Raw genomic sequence first — 17677 nt, 5'->3', positions numbered from 1 at the left:
AAAAAAAACTGATTTACAAAAAAGAAGAAAAAAAAAAAGAAGAAGGTTTTTTGGCGCCTGGAGCCCCCTAAATCTATCCCTACTACTAACTTAACAATATAACAAAAAACAAATCTATTAGAATTCTACTTCTAATGAATTTCGGAAAATGTAAGATTATTCATTTCTAAACATTCAAAGGTTTGATCAATGTGATTTGCATTACTATGAGGGCAAAAACTACTACCAATACGTAAATCCAAATGTTGAAATAGAATTATGTAAATTTCAAATTAAATAGAATAGTCACTTTACCAAATAACTACTCAAGGGCCCAACACTAATCAATTTCATAAAAAGCTATAAATTACTAACAAACTAGTAGAAACAAACTACTGGAGTGAAACATCAAAAATTACACTAATAGAGGGAGAAAAAATATTCATTCGGCTTCCTAGCAAAGAGCAATTGTGAAATTTCAGCCATTTTATATTCATATCAACTAAATAAATCCATATATACTATACCCAATAAATTAAAACAATGAAATCCCAAATATACTCAAAAGAAAATACAGCGAGTAAGAAAATTTACCTCTTATAATATATTTCCTCATGAAAACTGTATAACGCCAAGGAAATAAAAAAGAAGAAGAAGAAGTTGTATATGAGAGGAAATGATTTCGATTTGGGCCTAACTTTTTAGACTAAAAAAAGATCTATATTAACTATCAGCCCAAACCAAACAAAAGAGTCACTAAGTTCTGTCTTCTTCTTCCTCATAGAGTTAGTTCTTTCCCTCTTCAGCTCTTCTGCCCCTACCAATGCTACGCCAGGCGGCTATGAACATTCCGGCTGACCCCTGACTCGTCGTCGATCCGATCGGAGGCGAGAGGCGAGCTGGAGAGGAAAATGCTTTCTTCTTTCGCAGTTTACTTTCTTCATTTAATTGGAAAAAAAAAAAAAATTGGACATGGAAACGAGGCCCCCTTTAGCTTTTGGCCTGAGGCGTAGGCCTCATCGGTCTCGCCTCAGGACCGACTCTGATCGTGAATTACATGTGGGTAAAATGCAAAATCCTGCCCATACTATTGATTTGATTCAATAAAGGGCCTTAATGACATGAAAAGTATTTATTAGGGGTTTATTCTACCAACTTCAAAATTCATCTCAACGGTTGGATCCCAAATGGATATGTGCCGCTTACCGATGCAATTGCCGGCGATTAATCTACGGTACGAGCATACGTCACCGTTTCGTCCTCTTCTAGTGAGATGCAATATGTCCCAAAATGCAGAATCAATGGAATCTGCAAATGGTCAAATGTTCGTTTTGGGAATGGGATTCGTAGGGCAATTCTTTGCTGCTGATTTAAAGAGCAAAGGATGGTCAGAATTCTCTTTACGCTTAAGACGTAGTGATTTATTATCTAAACTTTCGAGTTTGTAGTCGACAGAATATTCGAATTCAGCATTTTAAGTTGTTTACTGTGAAGGGTAGTAAGTGGGAGCTGCACAAGCGTTGAGAAGAAAACTAAACTCGAAGAAATGGGTTTTCCTGCCTACGTCTTTGATGCGAACGAACCTCAGTGAGTTTTTTCTTTTCTGTATTTTATGAAAATGCGATGAAATTTTCTTCTCTCTTTTTTGATCATTTTAGAATTTCTATATACTTCTTGCTAAGCAAATACGTGGATTGTTCTAGGCTAGAAATTGTCAATAATACAATTCAAACTTGCAATTAATTGAACGCGATTTAGTTCTTTCGATGTTACGGATGATTTTTGGGCAATGGGTATACATCAGTTATTTGAACTGAAAACTTAACTGTATTGCTGGAATCACAAATGTTTGTGCTCTATATATTTTCCAGACCTGAGATCCTAGATATCATGAAAAATCACACGCACCTCCTCGTCTCTATCCCTCCTGTCAAGGGTCTTGGTGATCCGGTAATTTTAATTATCTTTGAGAAGCTCTGCTAACAACCATCTGTATTTTTTTTTTTAAATATCTTTCTTTTTCTAACCCTTCTGCTAATTGGTATGTACATATTACAGATGCTTCGTCATAAAGAACTTGTGAAAAGAAGATTGAAGGATGGGAAAATTCAGTGGCTAACTTACTTATCATCAACTAGTAAGTCTGTCTTCGAATTGCTTGTAGTTGCATAGAATGCGGCAATGTAAGACATTTGTTATAATACTTGAATACAACTCACTTTCGTGTAGTATTTCTGGTAGAAAATAGACGTCGAACATTTCTTACTTGAGCATAACTTTCAGAGCGGAAAAAAACATCAGTTTCTTTTGTTGTGCATTTGAAAGAATCAGACATATTGGCTGTATTTTTATTTTTTTTCAATACTCCTCACTTGCTTTCAATTTTTGTTGTTACATTTGTTAATTTTTATTTTTGGACGTATAGGTGTCTATGGAGATTGTGGTGGTGCTTGGGTAGATGAAGAGTAAGTATTCGTTGACATTTATTCAGTTAATGCCTGTGAAGTATGCATCGTGATGAATTATGCTTGATCATTTGGCAGTTATCCTATAAGACCTACAAGTGAACCAGCCAGATCAAGGTTAGCTGCTGAGGAAGAATGGTTATGTTTGGGCTGTGATCTTGGGATTGCTGCTCAAATATTTCGACTTGGAGGAATATATGGGCCTGGTAGAAGGTTGGTTTGAGTTTTAAAATATTGCTTTATAATCTGTATTAGTAGATTTATTGGTAGGATTCAGTTTAAAGATAATTTGAACTTTGATGAGCAATTACAAGGAACAAACTTTGTTTAGAATTGACTTTCTAGATCTATACATGCTTGACAGTGCTATTGATACCATTATTAAAGAAGGGCCTCTCTCGAAGGGTCAGAAAATGAGATTACGTAAACAGTACACCTCTCGCGTTCATGTTGCTGATATTTGCCAAGCACTCAATGCAAGTATTCTGAAGCGATCCCCACGGTAGGTTAAAGATATTCTGTTGGATTTCATTAAGAGAGATTATATGGAAAAGATAAAAACAAATATGTAACCCACATTTGAAAAATCTGGCAACATCCTAAAAAAAATGCTGAACAAACAGGGAAAAAAAAGACTGATGTGGCAATCCATGATTGAGTATTTTTATTTTTTTTCCCAATTTCCAATAAGAATATGCCAAGTGTGTCTGGAAATGAAATTTTGTCACAAAAACTGGCAATGTAGCATGGTTGAAAAATACTTCTTTTTTATCCTTTTAACGTTGAGTATACAAAAGCAAATTAGTAGTCCCAGTAATCGATCAACTGAAGCTTCAGAAGCTAGCTGAGATGCAAGAACAAATACATAAGGGAAATGCCACTTGACCCGCATGGATGACACTCCCGATGACCACGCCCTCACATGGGATGCGTGGGTCCCGTGCAAATAAAATAATCCTAACCCCCATGTGTGCGTGCGGGGTTATCCCCGTGGTCATCCATGTGGGTCATGTAGCACAGTTGAATACATAAATCCAAACACATAGGGCATAAACATTTTGAGGTATGCAGACCAGGCCTATGGATGATTGGAGTAACAATATCATGCTTATGCGTTTCTATTGCGATATATATTTATATTTCCATGTGACTTCCTTATATAGCCACATGTATAATAATGGGATGATTAATTTTCTTGTCTTTGTTTTTCACTCCAGGCAAGTATACAACATTGTTGATGATGATCCTGCTCCAAGAATGGAAGTATTTATGTGGGCTCAAAATTTGGTCGAGCAAAAATTTCCGTGCCACGTGAAACAACCTACCATATCTCCTGAAAGAGAAGAATCACTTATCCTGGACAAAGTTTCCAGGGGATATAAACGAGTCTCCAATGCACGCATGAAGAAAGAACTGGGAGTGAAGCTGTTTCATTCTAATTATAGGTCTGGACTGCAAAGTATCATTGACCATATGGACAATCCATATCTACAAAATTCACCAGGTTCATGAAATTAATACTATCCTATGTTCTGTAATAATTACTAAAGAATAAAGATGACAAAATTGGAGGAATTTATATTCGTCATAGAGATAGACATGAAACCCAAGTGTGCATTTTGTGGGGGACTAGACACTCGTCCCCACCTTCCACTATGTGCTTGCGGCAAACGGTCGACGCATTTGAACATATCTTTTCTGGCATAAATTTTGTCTTTTGACTTGAAAGAAGATCAGAGGATAACTACATCTTTTGTGCCAATCGGCTGCTGGAAGGTGTCGAGTCATTAACTCAATTTTTCTTGCCCTGTTAGAATTTCTGCAAAATTTGATACTCTTTGATGTTTTATATCCTAAAACAATTTCTTAGGTGGCACTGCTAAGACATTTTCTTATTCATGTTGTTATATAAATGTGCTATAGAAACAAAGACACGAAATTCTTTTGGGAATTTCACAAAATACAATCACAATTGTTTCGAGAATTAAGAAAAAGGAAGAAACTGTATGAATCCAACAAAAAAAAAAATTGTATTTCTTCGAAGAATAATATATTGTACAATACAAACTTCCATTTAGATTCGAATTCTCTAATTTATGCACCAATTGGCTCAGATTAAGGAAATTAATTTTGATTTTTTACCCCTCAAAAAAAAAAAAAGGACAGATGAAGCCTTTGCTGCAGAGTTCATTGTCCAGCCATGGCCTTTCTCTTTTATTTCTTCTCACTTGGATTGCCGGGTTCGTATTCTCTCTTCAAAAATATTGTTCCATTTTACCTAGTATCTTACATGCATGTATATTTTGAATATTTCCATTTAAGTTCTGTATTGATTTTTTACTTTATTTTCTTTCCTTCCAAGAATTTCAACTGTATTTTCCTGTTGCAGAGATACATTCAATTTAGTGGGTTGCGTTCTTGAACCTGCTACCGTATGTACCATTTCATTGGCCTGATGCTTTACTGATACAAACTTTTCTTTCTTTTTTCTTCATTAGCATTAAATTAATAAAAATAAAATAAAGTTCTAAGCATTCTATTTTTATATGGTTTCTCTTTTCTCTCTCTTTCTCTCATTTTCTTTGTATGTTTGGGGGTGGTGGTTCATGGATGCAGCTGCCAACCCCATACTACACTGCTTTGGTAAGATTACTCCATCCTCAACTCTGTAACTAGAAATTGGAAATAATCATTCGACTTATTCATGAATTTTAGCAGTAAATACTATCTTAATTTGAACTATTTTATTTTTCTTCTGATCTTTTCTTTTTTCTGTCTTCCATCCATCATCAGCTTTACACAACAAGTACAGTGATACTAGTGTTGCAGTGTTTATATTATGACTACTTCTATAAATGTTGGAGAAACAAAGAAAAAGAACCAATCCAAGAGGTATGTATTACTAAATTTTATTGCAACACGCATTTTGTAGACCAAGCAGTCCTGTATATTTATAAAATAAGTAAATTACAATTTATTGTCTCAGGTTGAAGAAGTGAAAAAACCTCTGAAACCTCCAAAGCCAGATGCTACTACTATCCCAATTCCTAGTGGCACCGCTGAAGTAACACCAGAGAAAGATGTCTATTACTACGCGTATGTGAATAAAGTTGTACAAATTTGTTTCCATTATTAAGCCGGCATTTAGATTCATTTGATCCTTCTGAAGAAACGAACTTCTTTGCAGGTCAGCAAGATCGTTGGCAGGCAGCACACCTCCACATTTTCGGTCTTATCTTGGGCCAGGTAGAAGTGGTACTTCTTCCGTGGGGATCAAAAATGACTTGTCTTCAGATGATGAGGGAAATCAAAGTCCATCCAAGAAATATGTTAGCCAATCTAAGCCAATCCCGCGATCTGTGAGCGTTTAGTGTGGCTAATTTTATTCAAAAATTTGTGGAATTAAAATCACTTCATGTTGGATCTTTCTTGCAACTTGTTGGTTTCGATAAGATCTGCACTTTTATAGTGGCTTGACTTACATTTGAATTCATAATGTACATCTTTAGAACAGCTGCTAACGGTTCATGAATCAAAATGTCAAGCTCGTAATTCTGACTGAATTATGAGAATCTTTAAGCTCTTTATCTGAAAACACAATCTTTATTTGGATAAAAAAAATAAATTCTGTCACTATTTACTATGAATTATTTAAATACCCTGTGAGCAATATGGCCTAATCACTACTGGTACAATGTGTTCTCAGGTAGGCTACAGTGCATTTTTAGCTACATCCTGTTGGATATTGGTTAAATAAATCGAGAAATTAAAGTGACTTCGTATCGACTTCGGCCAAATACTCAAAAGCTCGACTCAATCCGTTTAGGCAAAATTGTTTGCCACTTCGCCGTTTCGGGGCGCACAAATGGGGATCGACCTGCCCGATCAGGTCGCGGGGGGTCGAGGGGGCAGCGGCCCCGAAAGAGAATTTTGATTTCTCTGCATGTATTGAAGGGTATATTTGGCATTTCGAAAACCAATATCGGATGAATGAGAAATTACGAAAAAGGACGAAAATCAGGTCGTAAAACCGTGCGACCGATAAATAGACACCTTTTCATAAAGGTGATTGTTTGGAAAGGGTGCATGGTTTGGCATCAACCATTTCGTCCACACCCTTTCATGGTCTATAAATAGGACCCTTTGGGTATCATATTCCACACAATTTGATATGCAAAATATCTCTCATCCTCTCTTCTATCCAAAATCAAAATCATTTCATTTATTTTGATTTTCCTTCATTTCATCCTTGGAGTACATAAGCCTAAATATGGTTCGTTGTACTTGTGTTTTGGAGTGCTACAAACACAAGTGTAGCCGTTGTATCTTGGGAGTCGATTGCCGAAATTCGTAGGCACCGTTGCGGGGCAAATTCGACTTAAGGACAAAGAGTCCAACTCTTGTCTCGACTTTGTCCCTACTTTCTTCTTCTTCTTGCTTGTGGTTTCTTTGCCGTTACTCTGTCCAATTTTTGGCACGGATTTACAAACCATAATTATACTTGTTTTGGCGTCACTATTCACAAAATTCCTCCAACACATCCATCAACTTGCCGCGAGGAACTCGGGCTTTGATGCAAGTATATGTGGGATTGACCTGGAGAAAATTATTACAAGTATGGATTTAAACAAAAAATGAATGATCCAACTGAACTCTTTCATTTCATCTGGATTATGGTTAGGACTTTTGTTCTGTGACAGGAACACGGGACAGAAAACGTGTATGGCCAGTGCTTGGGATGGATAATGGCTGCCATATACATGAGTGGTCGACTACCTCAAATATGGTTAAATGTGAGTAACTTTGTTTAAGAACTACATCGACATAAATTTGTTCCCTTTTATTTAATTTCTTCTCTAATGGATGATTTTGCTTCACTGACTAGATTAAAAGAGGGAGTGTTCAGGTAATTCTATTTTATCTTTTGCTTTGGGAATTTGCGTCAGAAATTTGCGGATTAATGCACAATTAAAATCTCCTTTTTCAATTATATAGGGATTGAATCCTCTGATGTTTATCTTTGCACTTCTTGCCAATGCTACCTATGTGGCTAGGTATATAATCTTTCTCTATCTCTTAGCACCCCTTTGGTAAGATGGATTGAATATTAGGAAGAAAAGAAACTTAAGATCTTATCCGTTATAATTTGATTTCTACATGCCAAACATAACCTAAGATTTGTCAACGTGATGCAGCATTCTTGTAAGATCAATTGCTTGGGAAAAAATTGAAGCCAACATGCCCTGGTTGCTGGATGCTTTTGGCTGTGTGTTGCTCGATTTATTCGTATCCTTTTCCATAGTACTTTGACATTTAGTATAAGATAGAACAACAATATCCTTTCTCGAAGTCTAAATAATCGAAGAAAAACAAAGTAGGAACTAGACCTTAACAATGTAATAATAGATCATATTGCAGTAAGTGTACTACAGATATTTTTGCAGGAAAACTTGCAGCAATGAAGAAGAAGACTATGGTGACTACATTGAAACAAACAAGGGATAAATACATGTTTTGTTTCTCAAAACGAAGTCTTCATACTCTCTGATTGCAAAATTCCTCGAGGATCGAATTTTTTTTCCTTTTTCTCCAATTTTCATTGCAATGTTTGAGAGTGTTACAAACTTCTTACTCATTAATAATATTATTGGCAATGGAGAATTCTTGGAGCTTCAAAAAATACATGTTATGATGCATTTCCCATAAGCCCATAACATGAGTTGGACTTGCACCAAAATTGATTTTTTAGGATGGGGAATGGATCAAGATTTGAATTCAACGGCCCATATATGGATCCGGTAAAAGTGAGCCCAAAATGTCTTCTTGGATAATGCCCGTGTATACTTTTTGGGCTACACCTTCACTTGATCCAAGTATATGGGCCTTCGAAATCAAATCGTTGTATTGGGCCCAGTTTAAAATAGTAGCCAACAAATGCAGTAAGTGCTTATTTATTAATTAGGTGAGCGAACAATAAATTGTATGCTAATTTCTTTTAAGTTAAAAGTGATTCCTATAAATAATATGACAATATGCACGTGATGTCTTGTGTCTCAATCAAGACCATTAATGGTCTAATAGTTATGATGTGGGCTCCTATACTTAAATGAATGCTTTTGATATTTTGTAGATTAAACCCTTTCATTAGAATTAAAATTACTTACATTCATTTCATTTTTAATTTACTCTCCGTTTATTTACGAGTTACTCACCAACATTATGACATTCCTTCCTCCAGAACTTCTATTCTGTCAAAAATTGATATATCCCAGTTTATTGAATGAACGACTCATATGTTGAAACAATCCTAGTTAACGTATTAAAGCACATTCATACCTTAGAATTATGAAAACCACAAAGTATGGCGTAGTCCAAAGGGAGATTTGCTCTATAGAGGGTCACATTATTTTGTAAAGAAACATGAGGTTTGCGTTACAGCCTGAAATCGTCAATAATTGTGGCCATGTGCTAATGGGCCATGGCTTAGGGGTTTGGTTACTAATCACTTTATTATGTCGCCGACACGAGAAGGTGCAATGTTTACAAATTTGAAATTTGATAGTATAGTATCAAACATTTTTGTTCTCTTCTTAATACTGTACTATTCAAATAGTACAATCTGCTTTAACGAGTAAATTATTAAAGTCAAATATTAATTATTCATGACTTTATTAGGTACGTACATTCCTATCATAAATCCATTGTGCCCACATCTCTTTAACATTATTGATACGAACATCAAAAAAATTAATTCGACTATCACTTACTTTGTCATCCAATAGTTTGTAGTAAAGTCCAAGAAACACGGATTCTTCTGAAGACAAATTTCTCATTTGTGTTTTTTTTTTTTGCCATATTTTTCAAAAATCTTATAGAAAATATTCTAAATTATTTTATTTGTATTTTTTTAAAAAAAAAAGATACTTTACTTTAATTTTTCAAAGATCAAAAAAGAATTAAACAACATCAAAAGTTGACAAGAAAATTTAAAACAGGGATGCTATTAAGAAGGTAATAAAGTCAAAACCTTCATTAGTATCAACAAACATAAAAGAAAATGAAAATCACGCCAAGAAAAGGGGTAAAAAGAGAGATTGCAAAGCAATGTAAGATTGATGGCTCTGTTTAACAGACGAATCGCCGTAATTGAATGCGCATTTCCCTCTTTCACATTTTGTTAAATATTCCTTTTGTTTCATAATGTAACACAATAGTCAATAATGGTGATTCTTTAACATTGGATTTCAACTTAACTATATTTGAGGTACATAAGTAGATATCTATAGCTACGAAATTGATTTCCTAAACACTCAGCTTATGTTAAGCAACTAGTGACGTGACACACTGTAACATCACTCGATGCTTAGCATAAACTAAACATCGATGCTTAGACTGTTTATAGCTAAATATAATATACAGAACTTTTAACTCACATGACGATCATCTCTGATGTCACCCGGATACTTGAAAATGCATGACTTCTCTCCCATGAACTTCATGTTTTTTACATTCTCCGTGGAAGAAAAGTCATATTGTGTATAGATTTTTACACAATAGAGTAGGATCTCCAGCCTCAGATCTCTCATCTCTCTTGTGCTTTCTAATTACAAAAATCTGAGGAAAAAACATCAAATAAATTAATTAGAGTTTAAAATAATTACCTAATTAGGAATTTTTTTCAATAGATTTTAAGTTCATACCTCAAGAATCAATAATATATGGCGTTTGTAACAGATCATAAGGTGCCCACAAAGCATCCAAAGGGCAAGGTCGGTTAGCATCGAGTCGAACCCACGGTTTACCCTTTCCACTCCAATGCAAGAGGCTTACCGGCCCCGGATGCAAATCCCGGCACAGTCCCCTGAAATTATCACCGCCGAGGCCATGTTGATTCCACCGGTGATCCACCGGAGCTATCTTTCCTGCGAAAACAAGCAAGAAAGGTGGCAAAGAACCAAGTTCATAAATCCTCATTCTCTTCTGAAGCTCCATCCATTCCACAATTTTTGTTGTATAATCTCCAGCTCTCCATCTCTCAAGATCAACGACCATAACTCCAGTGTTGAAGTAACAAGGTTTTCGATTCGCGAAGGTTAAGGAAAGAGAAGGATTGGACCAGAATGTCGGCGTGAAATAGGAGGTGAAATTTGCGTTGCAGTATTCCGGTGCTGCTAAAACTGCTTCATTGCCTAGAGGAGTTGCAGCGAGTTTAGCTATATCATCGACGAGTACGAGGTCGGAATCTAGGTAAACGACCTTCTGAACGCATTTCGGGAGCAGATCAGCGAGATAGTTACGCGCATAGTTGAGTGGACAATCTAGTGCAGCGCGAATCGAAGTAGATATCAATCCCGCCACCGGCGAATCATCGAAAGGATAGATATTGAACTGAAGGTAGGGAAATGAGTTTGCAATTGTGAGGTTGAGATGTAAGGAGTCGGCGGCGGCCGATGCCACAAAGTGGAAGATCATATTTTCCGGGCAAGACGAGTGTTGAAGGACTGAAAGAATGGCAGCCATGGATCCCCGGATGTAAGATGCGTCTAGGGTCATTGCTACATGTACTGCATTGTCCGAGCAAATCTTGGCGGCGGGAGTGGGGTTATAGTGAACATAGGGACACTTAGGAGAGTTGTAGAACTTTGGCGCCTCCCTGAAATGGAAGTTTCCGGCATTGGCTTCTCTAATTGATAAGATTAAGACAATTGAAAAGAGACATTTTAAAAATCCCACTACTCCAGTCATAATTCTGATTGGAAGCTCAAATTTTTTACCTCCCTACTCTCTGCACCGAGTGATCTCTATTATATACTTCTGCACTAAATTATTGATCAGGTTAAAAAGAGCGGCTAGGATTGATCAAAATGTTCCATAAAATGTCATAATCTAGCGGCTGAGGAGCTACCAGCACGTATTTTGTCGTGGGGCCCTTTTCGTTTTGTTTTTTAAAATCTCTAAGGTTTAAATTATATACTGCCTATCAAATCTAGCTAAGTTTGTCAGTAAATGACTCACTTTTTCCTACTTTAGTCGAGGAACGTGCTATTTGTATACTTTTTATTATTATTATTTTTTTTTTTACAAATTGTTTGACAATTACTACAATAGAATACATTTTGACCTTTGATTTGAATTTTATTTATTTAAATGAAGACCAAATGCATGTCATCTCATATTGGTCAACAAATATGTAAAAATGTTTATGTACAAAGAGCTTAATTGATAGTCGAGATATCCAAATTGTCAATTGATAGACCAACTTGTTACCTTATATTTAAAGTTTTTATCTTTCATCGAGGAAACAAGGAAAACCCCAAGTTTATAATTATATTTATGCATCTCATCTATTATACTATCTTATTATAGTTTGAGATTACCTTATATTCTATTTTCTTGGTTGTAAAATAGGGTTTTCGAGTCGAGTGACACTTCCAAGTTCCAACTAGTTGATTTACATTGTGCATCTAGCTTTAGTTCAAAATCGATTAATTCTTCCCACCTGATCAGTCTCTCTTCATATGGAAAGAGGAAAAAATAATACTAAAGACCCTTCAATCGGAATGTAGAGGGAATTCCAAGTGTGAACAGATAATATATTGGCAACACTTCGTGATATTTCGTGTAACAATTAATGCAGAGAGACATACTTGAGTGCTTAAGACTGCTGAAGAATTTTATGATTTTTTCCGGGGATTTTTTTTTTTTTTTTAATTCACTTATAAGTTAGCAAGTTATAATCAACACATCTTTTCGTACTTAATTGAGGAGAGGTAGCTATGAAGGGAAAACTGCCACGTACCAACCAGAAGGGGACTTGGGGGTATAGGTCGACCAAAAATATTGAAATGGACACTGAAACTTGAAACTCGTGGTACTGTGTTATGAAATAGTGACCTAATGCATTATTGCAATTATAAGCTGAAAAGCAGAAGTTACTGATAACAAAAACGATTGTTCACCTATGATTTTTCTTAACACAATTTTTGATAAGTGGCTTATAATTCAGTTATAATTCTTTAGCCCCATTTTTCAGGAAAATTGGTTTTGTAATAGTGATTTTTGGAGAATGCGTGATTAAAAAATAGAAAGAATAAAAAAAAAAAAAAATTTGGATTGGAACAATGAATTTTGGAAAGAATGGAGCTAGACATAGGCCAAGAGACATTACATATATGACTTCATCAAGAAATGATCCTTGTGATCGAACAAGTCATAAAAATCGTCGCCTAGCCGTGACAGGTTCCTCTCAATTGCACGGATTGAAACTTAGTAATTGATGTGGCTAGCTGATGATTTTTACACATATGTTTTATTAGTAAACATATTTCTATTTATATGATACTTATTTACACATACATACAAACCTGATGGACATGTATTAAAGGTAACATTTTGATCTGTGCATTGAAGTATCTAAATTCATTATTTTCACTAATTAAACACAATAATTTTATCGCTAAACATTATTTGACATCAATCCTCTCACTTGCACGGAGTGAAACTTTAGGAATTTATGTGGCTAGATAAGAATGTTTTTCCATATTTTCGACTAGTATGTACACATATTTCTCAATATGTTACATGTTTACATGTATCATACAAACCTTATGAACACAAATTAAAAATAAAAATTTATTCTATAAGACTTACGAATAAAAGAGAGGAGAAGTAAAGTAAATTTGTGAAGAGGGCGTTGGACATAATTTTTGAAGAAGTAACAATTAATACACATGATGGATTAATTAGTTTCTTGGATCTTCAATAATTAATTAAAGGGTTTCTCATTTTGATGGCCCAAACTACAGATTTGCATGTGCTCATGTTCTCAGCCAGAGAGGTTTTGAATCAATTCCCAATTATTAGGGTTCAATCAAAGCATTTATCATAGCTCTAAGTTCCATGTTCTTCACATGACCTTTTCTTGTTTTTTTAAATTTAAATGGACCGACAGAGCAAAACCACAGCAAAATCCATTGCAAAGCATAGCCAGAAAATTTAAATTCTTGTGGGCACAAGAATAAGACATGCTATTAATTAAAGAAGAGAAAAATATTTCGTTTTCTTGCTTGTACCCCTTTTCATGGGTTATAGAAATTATAAACACGACAACAGAGGCTGATTATAAGCAAAAGAGGCCGAGTGCCCACTCAAACGAACTTAAATATCTATCATAAAGATTTCAAACTAACACTATTGAAATGACATGTGAGACATGCCGACATGATTCAAAATATATAGAGTAATATTTTTATGACTTTACATTGTTATTGCTGCTAGAAGTGGCAAGTTCTACAAGTTTTCTTTTCGTCTTCTTGTGAAGAGTCGCGAAGAGTAATACCGGGTTCTACAGCTTAGACAACAGTCACGAGATCCCCTATATGATAAGGAAATTATTGGTAACACGAACTTAGATACCATACGACAGCATTAAGGGGCCATTTGAGCTCCATTATTTATATATTATAATGAGATGAATAGTATTTTTTTGAAAAGTAAATGATTGAAAAATTTTTGATTTACGTGTAATATTATTTTATTGAAGATTGTGTGATTAAAAGTAGGAGAGAAAGAAATTTAATTTAATGTAATGAAAAATAATGGGACTCAAACGGGGGCTAAGAAATGAAAAATAAGCTAGTATCTTGTTTATTATATATAGCCAAAGGTTTGTGTCTACCAAACAAACCTCATGGTATTGTAAAAACCCCTTAAAAAGACAAACTCTTGCAACTAAAAGGAGGAGATGAGCAGCGTCAAAAGGCCGATCAGTCCAAAAAATCATTGAGAAGACAGGGGAGATCCTAATATTGGAAAAGAGATATGGCATGGACAACTAGAGAACAGAACTTGGTATGTTTTCATGGAAAATAGTACAAACCAAGAAAATTAAGAGATAAGACTACAAACAAATTGGGCTTATGAGCAAAATTCATTTACATAAGAAATAAAGCAAGCAGCGCAAGAGCAAAAATAAATAGCACAAGTTTCTTCAGAGTTTCATCAGCATTTAAACCCTCATTTGCCTGCTGAGCTTGACCGGTTTCTCTATAAACGTGGCCACCATTATTACCATGAAAAGAATGAGCATTTCCAAAATGATACCCAGATGTAGCACCAAATCCACTTGCATTTGAAAATCCATGAAGCTGGACGTTAAAAATAGGGGAAAACACCCCACCAAAACCAGCAGACATTCCAAAATGACCGAATGTTGCAGATACCATTGGTACAAATCCATCCATCATTCCCAAAACTACGTTAGTAAAGTTATTTGCATCTGGAGGCGAAGCAGTAGCAGGTCTCTGCCCTGCTGGTCGATTAGGGATTTCGATGCCTGAAACATGTTTCGATCTTGAGTCACATGGCATCTTACCTCTGCCATATAAAGGTATCAACTTTTCCTCTCGTATTAGGGCCTTACAAACAGGGCATTCGTGAGAATATGAGTGAAGTTGTAGCCATCTGTAGAGGCAAGGCCAACAATAGAGGTGACCACAAAGGGTTATTATTGGGTCTTGTGCTAAATCAAAGCAAATATTGCATTCAAAATCACCAGCTTGGTCGCTGTCGCTTCTAGAGGAAGTCAAACTCTCTCGTGCCCTGGTAGTCGAATCTTGGGCATCAATTGACATCTTATCTAATATTCAAATATAAATGCTTCCCAAATGTGGATCACAGGAGTCTGTAATTTAGCCTTTCTTAGTCACGAAATTTTAGCAAATAAATCTCAGAAATATAATCATACAGATATAAGTAATTATCCGAATAAATTAAACTCCCCAGTGTGGCCAAAAAAAATGGTGAATGCAATGCACAATATACCAATTTCCTAAATTTCATCACCAGATACCATCTGTAGTCCTGAATGCAGTTTAAGAAAGGCAGCTTTTATATACTAAACTTGCCGAGATAGCTCATTGCCAGTTAGTGATATTACTTTCTCTAAAATCAATAACGAACCGAACCCAAAAAATTTCTATCTTGCATTTTCATCCTTCTCATCTAGATAACCAAAAAGAACAATATACAATTCAAAAACAAATCACATATCTAATCCTATAAACCCTAGATTGAATAAACCATTTGTCTCAAAATTAATAATCTCACAGCCCTTGTTTACTATGCATATAACGGCAGAACTTTGATTTAATTAAACAGGCATGTAAATCAAAGGCATTCCATCAATTCAGACACAGAGGAAAAAATTTTGTTTTTTACCATTCCCTGAAATTCAAAAATTTTGCCATCCGTTACCTCCAATATAAATCGACGGCATTAAAAAAAAGAATTGAAAATAAAAGGAGAGAGAGACGAAAAAATAAAAAATATAAATAAAATTACTTACATTTGTTATTTGATCTGCAAAACGAAAAACAGAGAGCAATTGATTGTCCCAAAACGCTGTAAAGTATAAATAAAAGAACGAGTTTTGAGTTTGGATTCTGTCGAAAATTCCAGAGCGTTCTGTTTGAATTAATTGTTCCAATGGTCACCGAACTTAGATCAATGTCTTTGATTGGTCACTAAAATTTAAAATATCAAGTTTTGATCACTGAATTTAGGTCCATGTTTTCGAATGCTCACCGAAATTTAAAATGTCGAATTTCGACTACTAAAATTTGAAAAATACCTTACATTACTTACTAGCATAAATATTGAATTTTGAAAAATATCGAGTTTATAGTGAGTAATGTATAATATTTCTCAAAATTTAGTAGTCAAAACTCGACATTTTAAATTTTAGTGAGCAATTGAAGACATGGACATAAGTTAAGTGATCAAAACTTGACATTTTAAATTTTAGTGATCAATCAAATATATGATCTAAATTCGTTGACCATTGGAACAATTAACTCGTCGGCTTTGTATTTATCAAACAAAAAGTTTTAAATTAAGGGAGAATTGCCTCAAATTCAAACCTTTCAAATTATTACAGACTATACTCAAACCTTTTTTTTTGATAGTGGAGGTCTCAAACCTTTAATGAAGATGGCAGCTGGAGGACATGAAGGCGAAATCCGTTCATTCCCCCGTCAATTGACTAAAAAATTAAAATTTTGTCTTATTCTAACCAATTGAGTGAAGAGTAAAATGGTCAAATTTTTATTTCATCAACCATTATAGCCTTCATTTAATTGGTCAAAATAAGTCAAAAATTTAATTTCTGTTGACCGATTATGGATTCCATCGTCATGTCCTCCAACTGCCATGGTTGTTAAAGGTGTGGGACCTCAATTGTATAAATGAAAATCTTGGATGTAGTCCACGATAATTTGAAAGGTTTGGAACCTAATTTACAATTAGAATCAGCTAGTTATCATTTTGGGCTTAAATTTTTCCATTTTCAGTGCAGGCCCCGGACTACCTCAATAATCTCATGGTAAAAATTACAAATTTTGCATGTTATACAATTGTGGTTGACAATCTCCTCATAGAAGGGGGTGCATGATTTTTTTATTTATTGTAGGTCACTTTCCATGTATATAGTTGTCAACCATGGTTGTACATATTAGGGCTGGGCAAATCTCCCGAACCGAGCCCGACGGTTCTTGTCAAATTAAATACTCGAACGGATATCTGAATTGAGAACCGACGAGTACTGTTCGGTTCTCGGTTCTAGACCAAGAACCGAAGAATCGAATCTTTCTAATTTTTTTTATATTAAGTAAATCAAATTATTTAATTTTAATTCTTTCTAAACAAATTAACAATTTCCAAATCCAAATTTTTGGCCCAATAATTTGTTTCATTTCTAATTTTTTAATTTTTAGCCAATTACCTATTTTATTGTTTCATTTCTTAGTTCAACAAGATCCAATCTACTAAATAACTCTAAACAACTACACTAAAGTGCATAATGTTCTCTCGACTCTCGCACTCACTCTCGCAGCCTCGCTAACCTTCCAAAACCTATACAGTTGTCGACCAACGCTGTGACCTCCGTCGACCGAAACTTTGACCATAGCAATCATTTGAACAAGGTACTAGTCTCTGACATTCCAAAATCATTAAATGTATTTCTAGTTGTATTTGTATAATGTTGTTATAAATGTTAAAAAATTTAATTATAGTACAGAACCGAACGGAACAGAACCGAACCGAACTGAACTGAACGGAACCGAACCCGAACGGTTCCATAATTATATTTGGACCCGATGGTTACATTTACTAGATACCCGAAAATTTTGGTTTGTTTCGGTTCTCTTTAAAACCGACCCGCGCCCACCCTTAGT

The 17677-nt window shown here is 35.0% G+C and overlaps 4 protein-coding genes across 7 annotated transcripts; 2 read left to right on the top strand and 2 right to left on the bottom strand.

Annotated features, from left to right (window-relative positions):
- The first annotated feature begins 752 nt into the window (after nucleotides 1-752).
- LOC111367926 (protein YeeZ) lies at nucleotides 753-4339 on the top strand. 3 transcript variants are annotated; one of them, XM_022989040.1, is made up of 8 exons: nucleotides 773-1366; nucleotides 1474-1566; nucleotides 1851-1929; nucleotides 2038-2116; nucleotides 2405-2444; nucleotides 2523-2657; nucleotides 2809-2946; nucleotides 3662-4339. In XM_022989040.1, exons 1-8 carry the CDS (start codon nucleotides 1167-1169, stop codon nucleotides 3954-3956), a joined length of 1059 nt encoding a protein of 352 aa, XP_022844808.1. In that variant the 5' UTR covers nucleotides 773-1166; the 3' UTR covers nucleotides 3957-4339. The 3 variants fall into 3 exon arrangements, with proteins under 3 accessions (XP_022844809.1, XP_022844808.1, XP_022844810.1); XM_022989042.1 differs by having other exon boundaries at nucleotides 775-1366; nucleotides 1479-1566; XM_022989041.1 differs by lacking the exon at nucleotides 2809-2946 and having other exon boundaries at nucleotides 753-1366.
- Nucleotides 4340-5025: 686 nt separating this feature from the next.
- Nucleotides 5026-8337, top strand: LOC111367925 (probable vacuolar amino acid transporter YPQ1). 2 transcript variants are annotated; one of them, XM_022989039.1, is made up of 11 exons: nucleotides 5026-5087; nucleotides 5238-5336; nucleotides 5431-5540; nucleotides 5632-5803; nucleotides 6151-6176; nucleotides 6984-7059; nucleotides 7145-7237; nucleotides 7330-7350; nucleotides 7440-7498; nucleotides 7640-7730; nucleotides 7851-8334. In XM_022989039.1, the coding sequence occupies exons 1-11, from the start codon at nucleotides 5031-5033 to the stop codon at nucleotides 7863-7865; spliced, it is 819 nt and encodes a 272-aa protein (XP_022844807.1). In that variant the 5' UTR covers nucleotides 5026-5030; the 3' UTR covers nucleotides 7866-8334. The 2 variants fall into 2 exon arrangements, with proteins under 2 accessions (XP_022844807.1, XP_022844806.1); XM_022989038.1 differs by having other exon boundaries at nucleotides 7640-8337.
- A 1321-nt stretch (nucleotides 8338-9658) lies between these two features.
- On the bottom strand, nucleotides 9659-11252 carry LOC111367924 (probable galacturonosyltransferase-like 1). Its single transcript, XM_022989037.1, has 2 exons — nucleotides 10145-11252; nucleotides 9659-10058 (listed from the first exon to the last, which is right to left on the bottom strand). The coding sequence occupies exon 1, from the start codon at nucleotides 11187-11189 to the stop codon at nucleotides 10146-10148; it is 1044 nt and encodes a 347-aa protein (XP_022844805.1). The 5' UTR covers nucleotides 11190-11252; the 3' UTR covers nucleotides 9659-10058; nucleotide 10145.
- Nucleotides 11253-14270: 3018 nt separating this feature from the next.
- On the bottom strand, nucleotides 14271-15875 carry LOC111367923 (E3 ubiquitin-protein ligase RNF5-like). Its single transcript, XM_022989036.1, has 2 exons — nucleotides 15790-15875; nucleotides 14271-15126 (listed from the first exon to the last, which is right to left on the bottom strand). The coding sequence occupies exon 2, from the start codon at nucleotides 15074-15076 to the stop codon at nucleotides 14378-14380; it is 699 nt and encodes a 232-aa protein (XP_022844804.1). The 5' UTR covers nucleotides 15077-15126; nucleotides 15790-15875; the 3' UTR covers nucleotides 14271-14377.
- Between the last annotated feature and the right edge of the window lie 1802 nt (nucleotides 15876-17677).

Source organism: Olea europaea, chromosome 18 (assembly GCF_002742605.1).
Source record: "Olea europaea var. sylvestris chromosome 18, O_europaea_v1, whole genome shotgun sequence".
In the NCBI taxonomy this organism is placed as follows: Eukaryota; Viridiplantae; Streptophyta; class Magnoliopsida; order Lamiales; family Oleaceae; genus Olea; species Olea europaea.
Note: the sequence above shows the minus strand (reverse complement) of the source record. Positions and strands in the feature narration are given on the sequence as shown.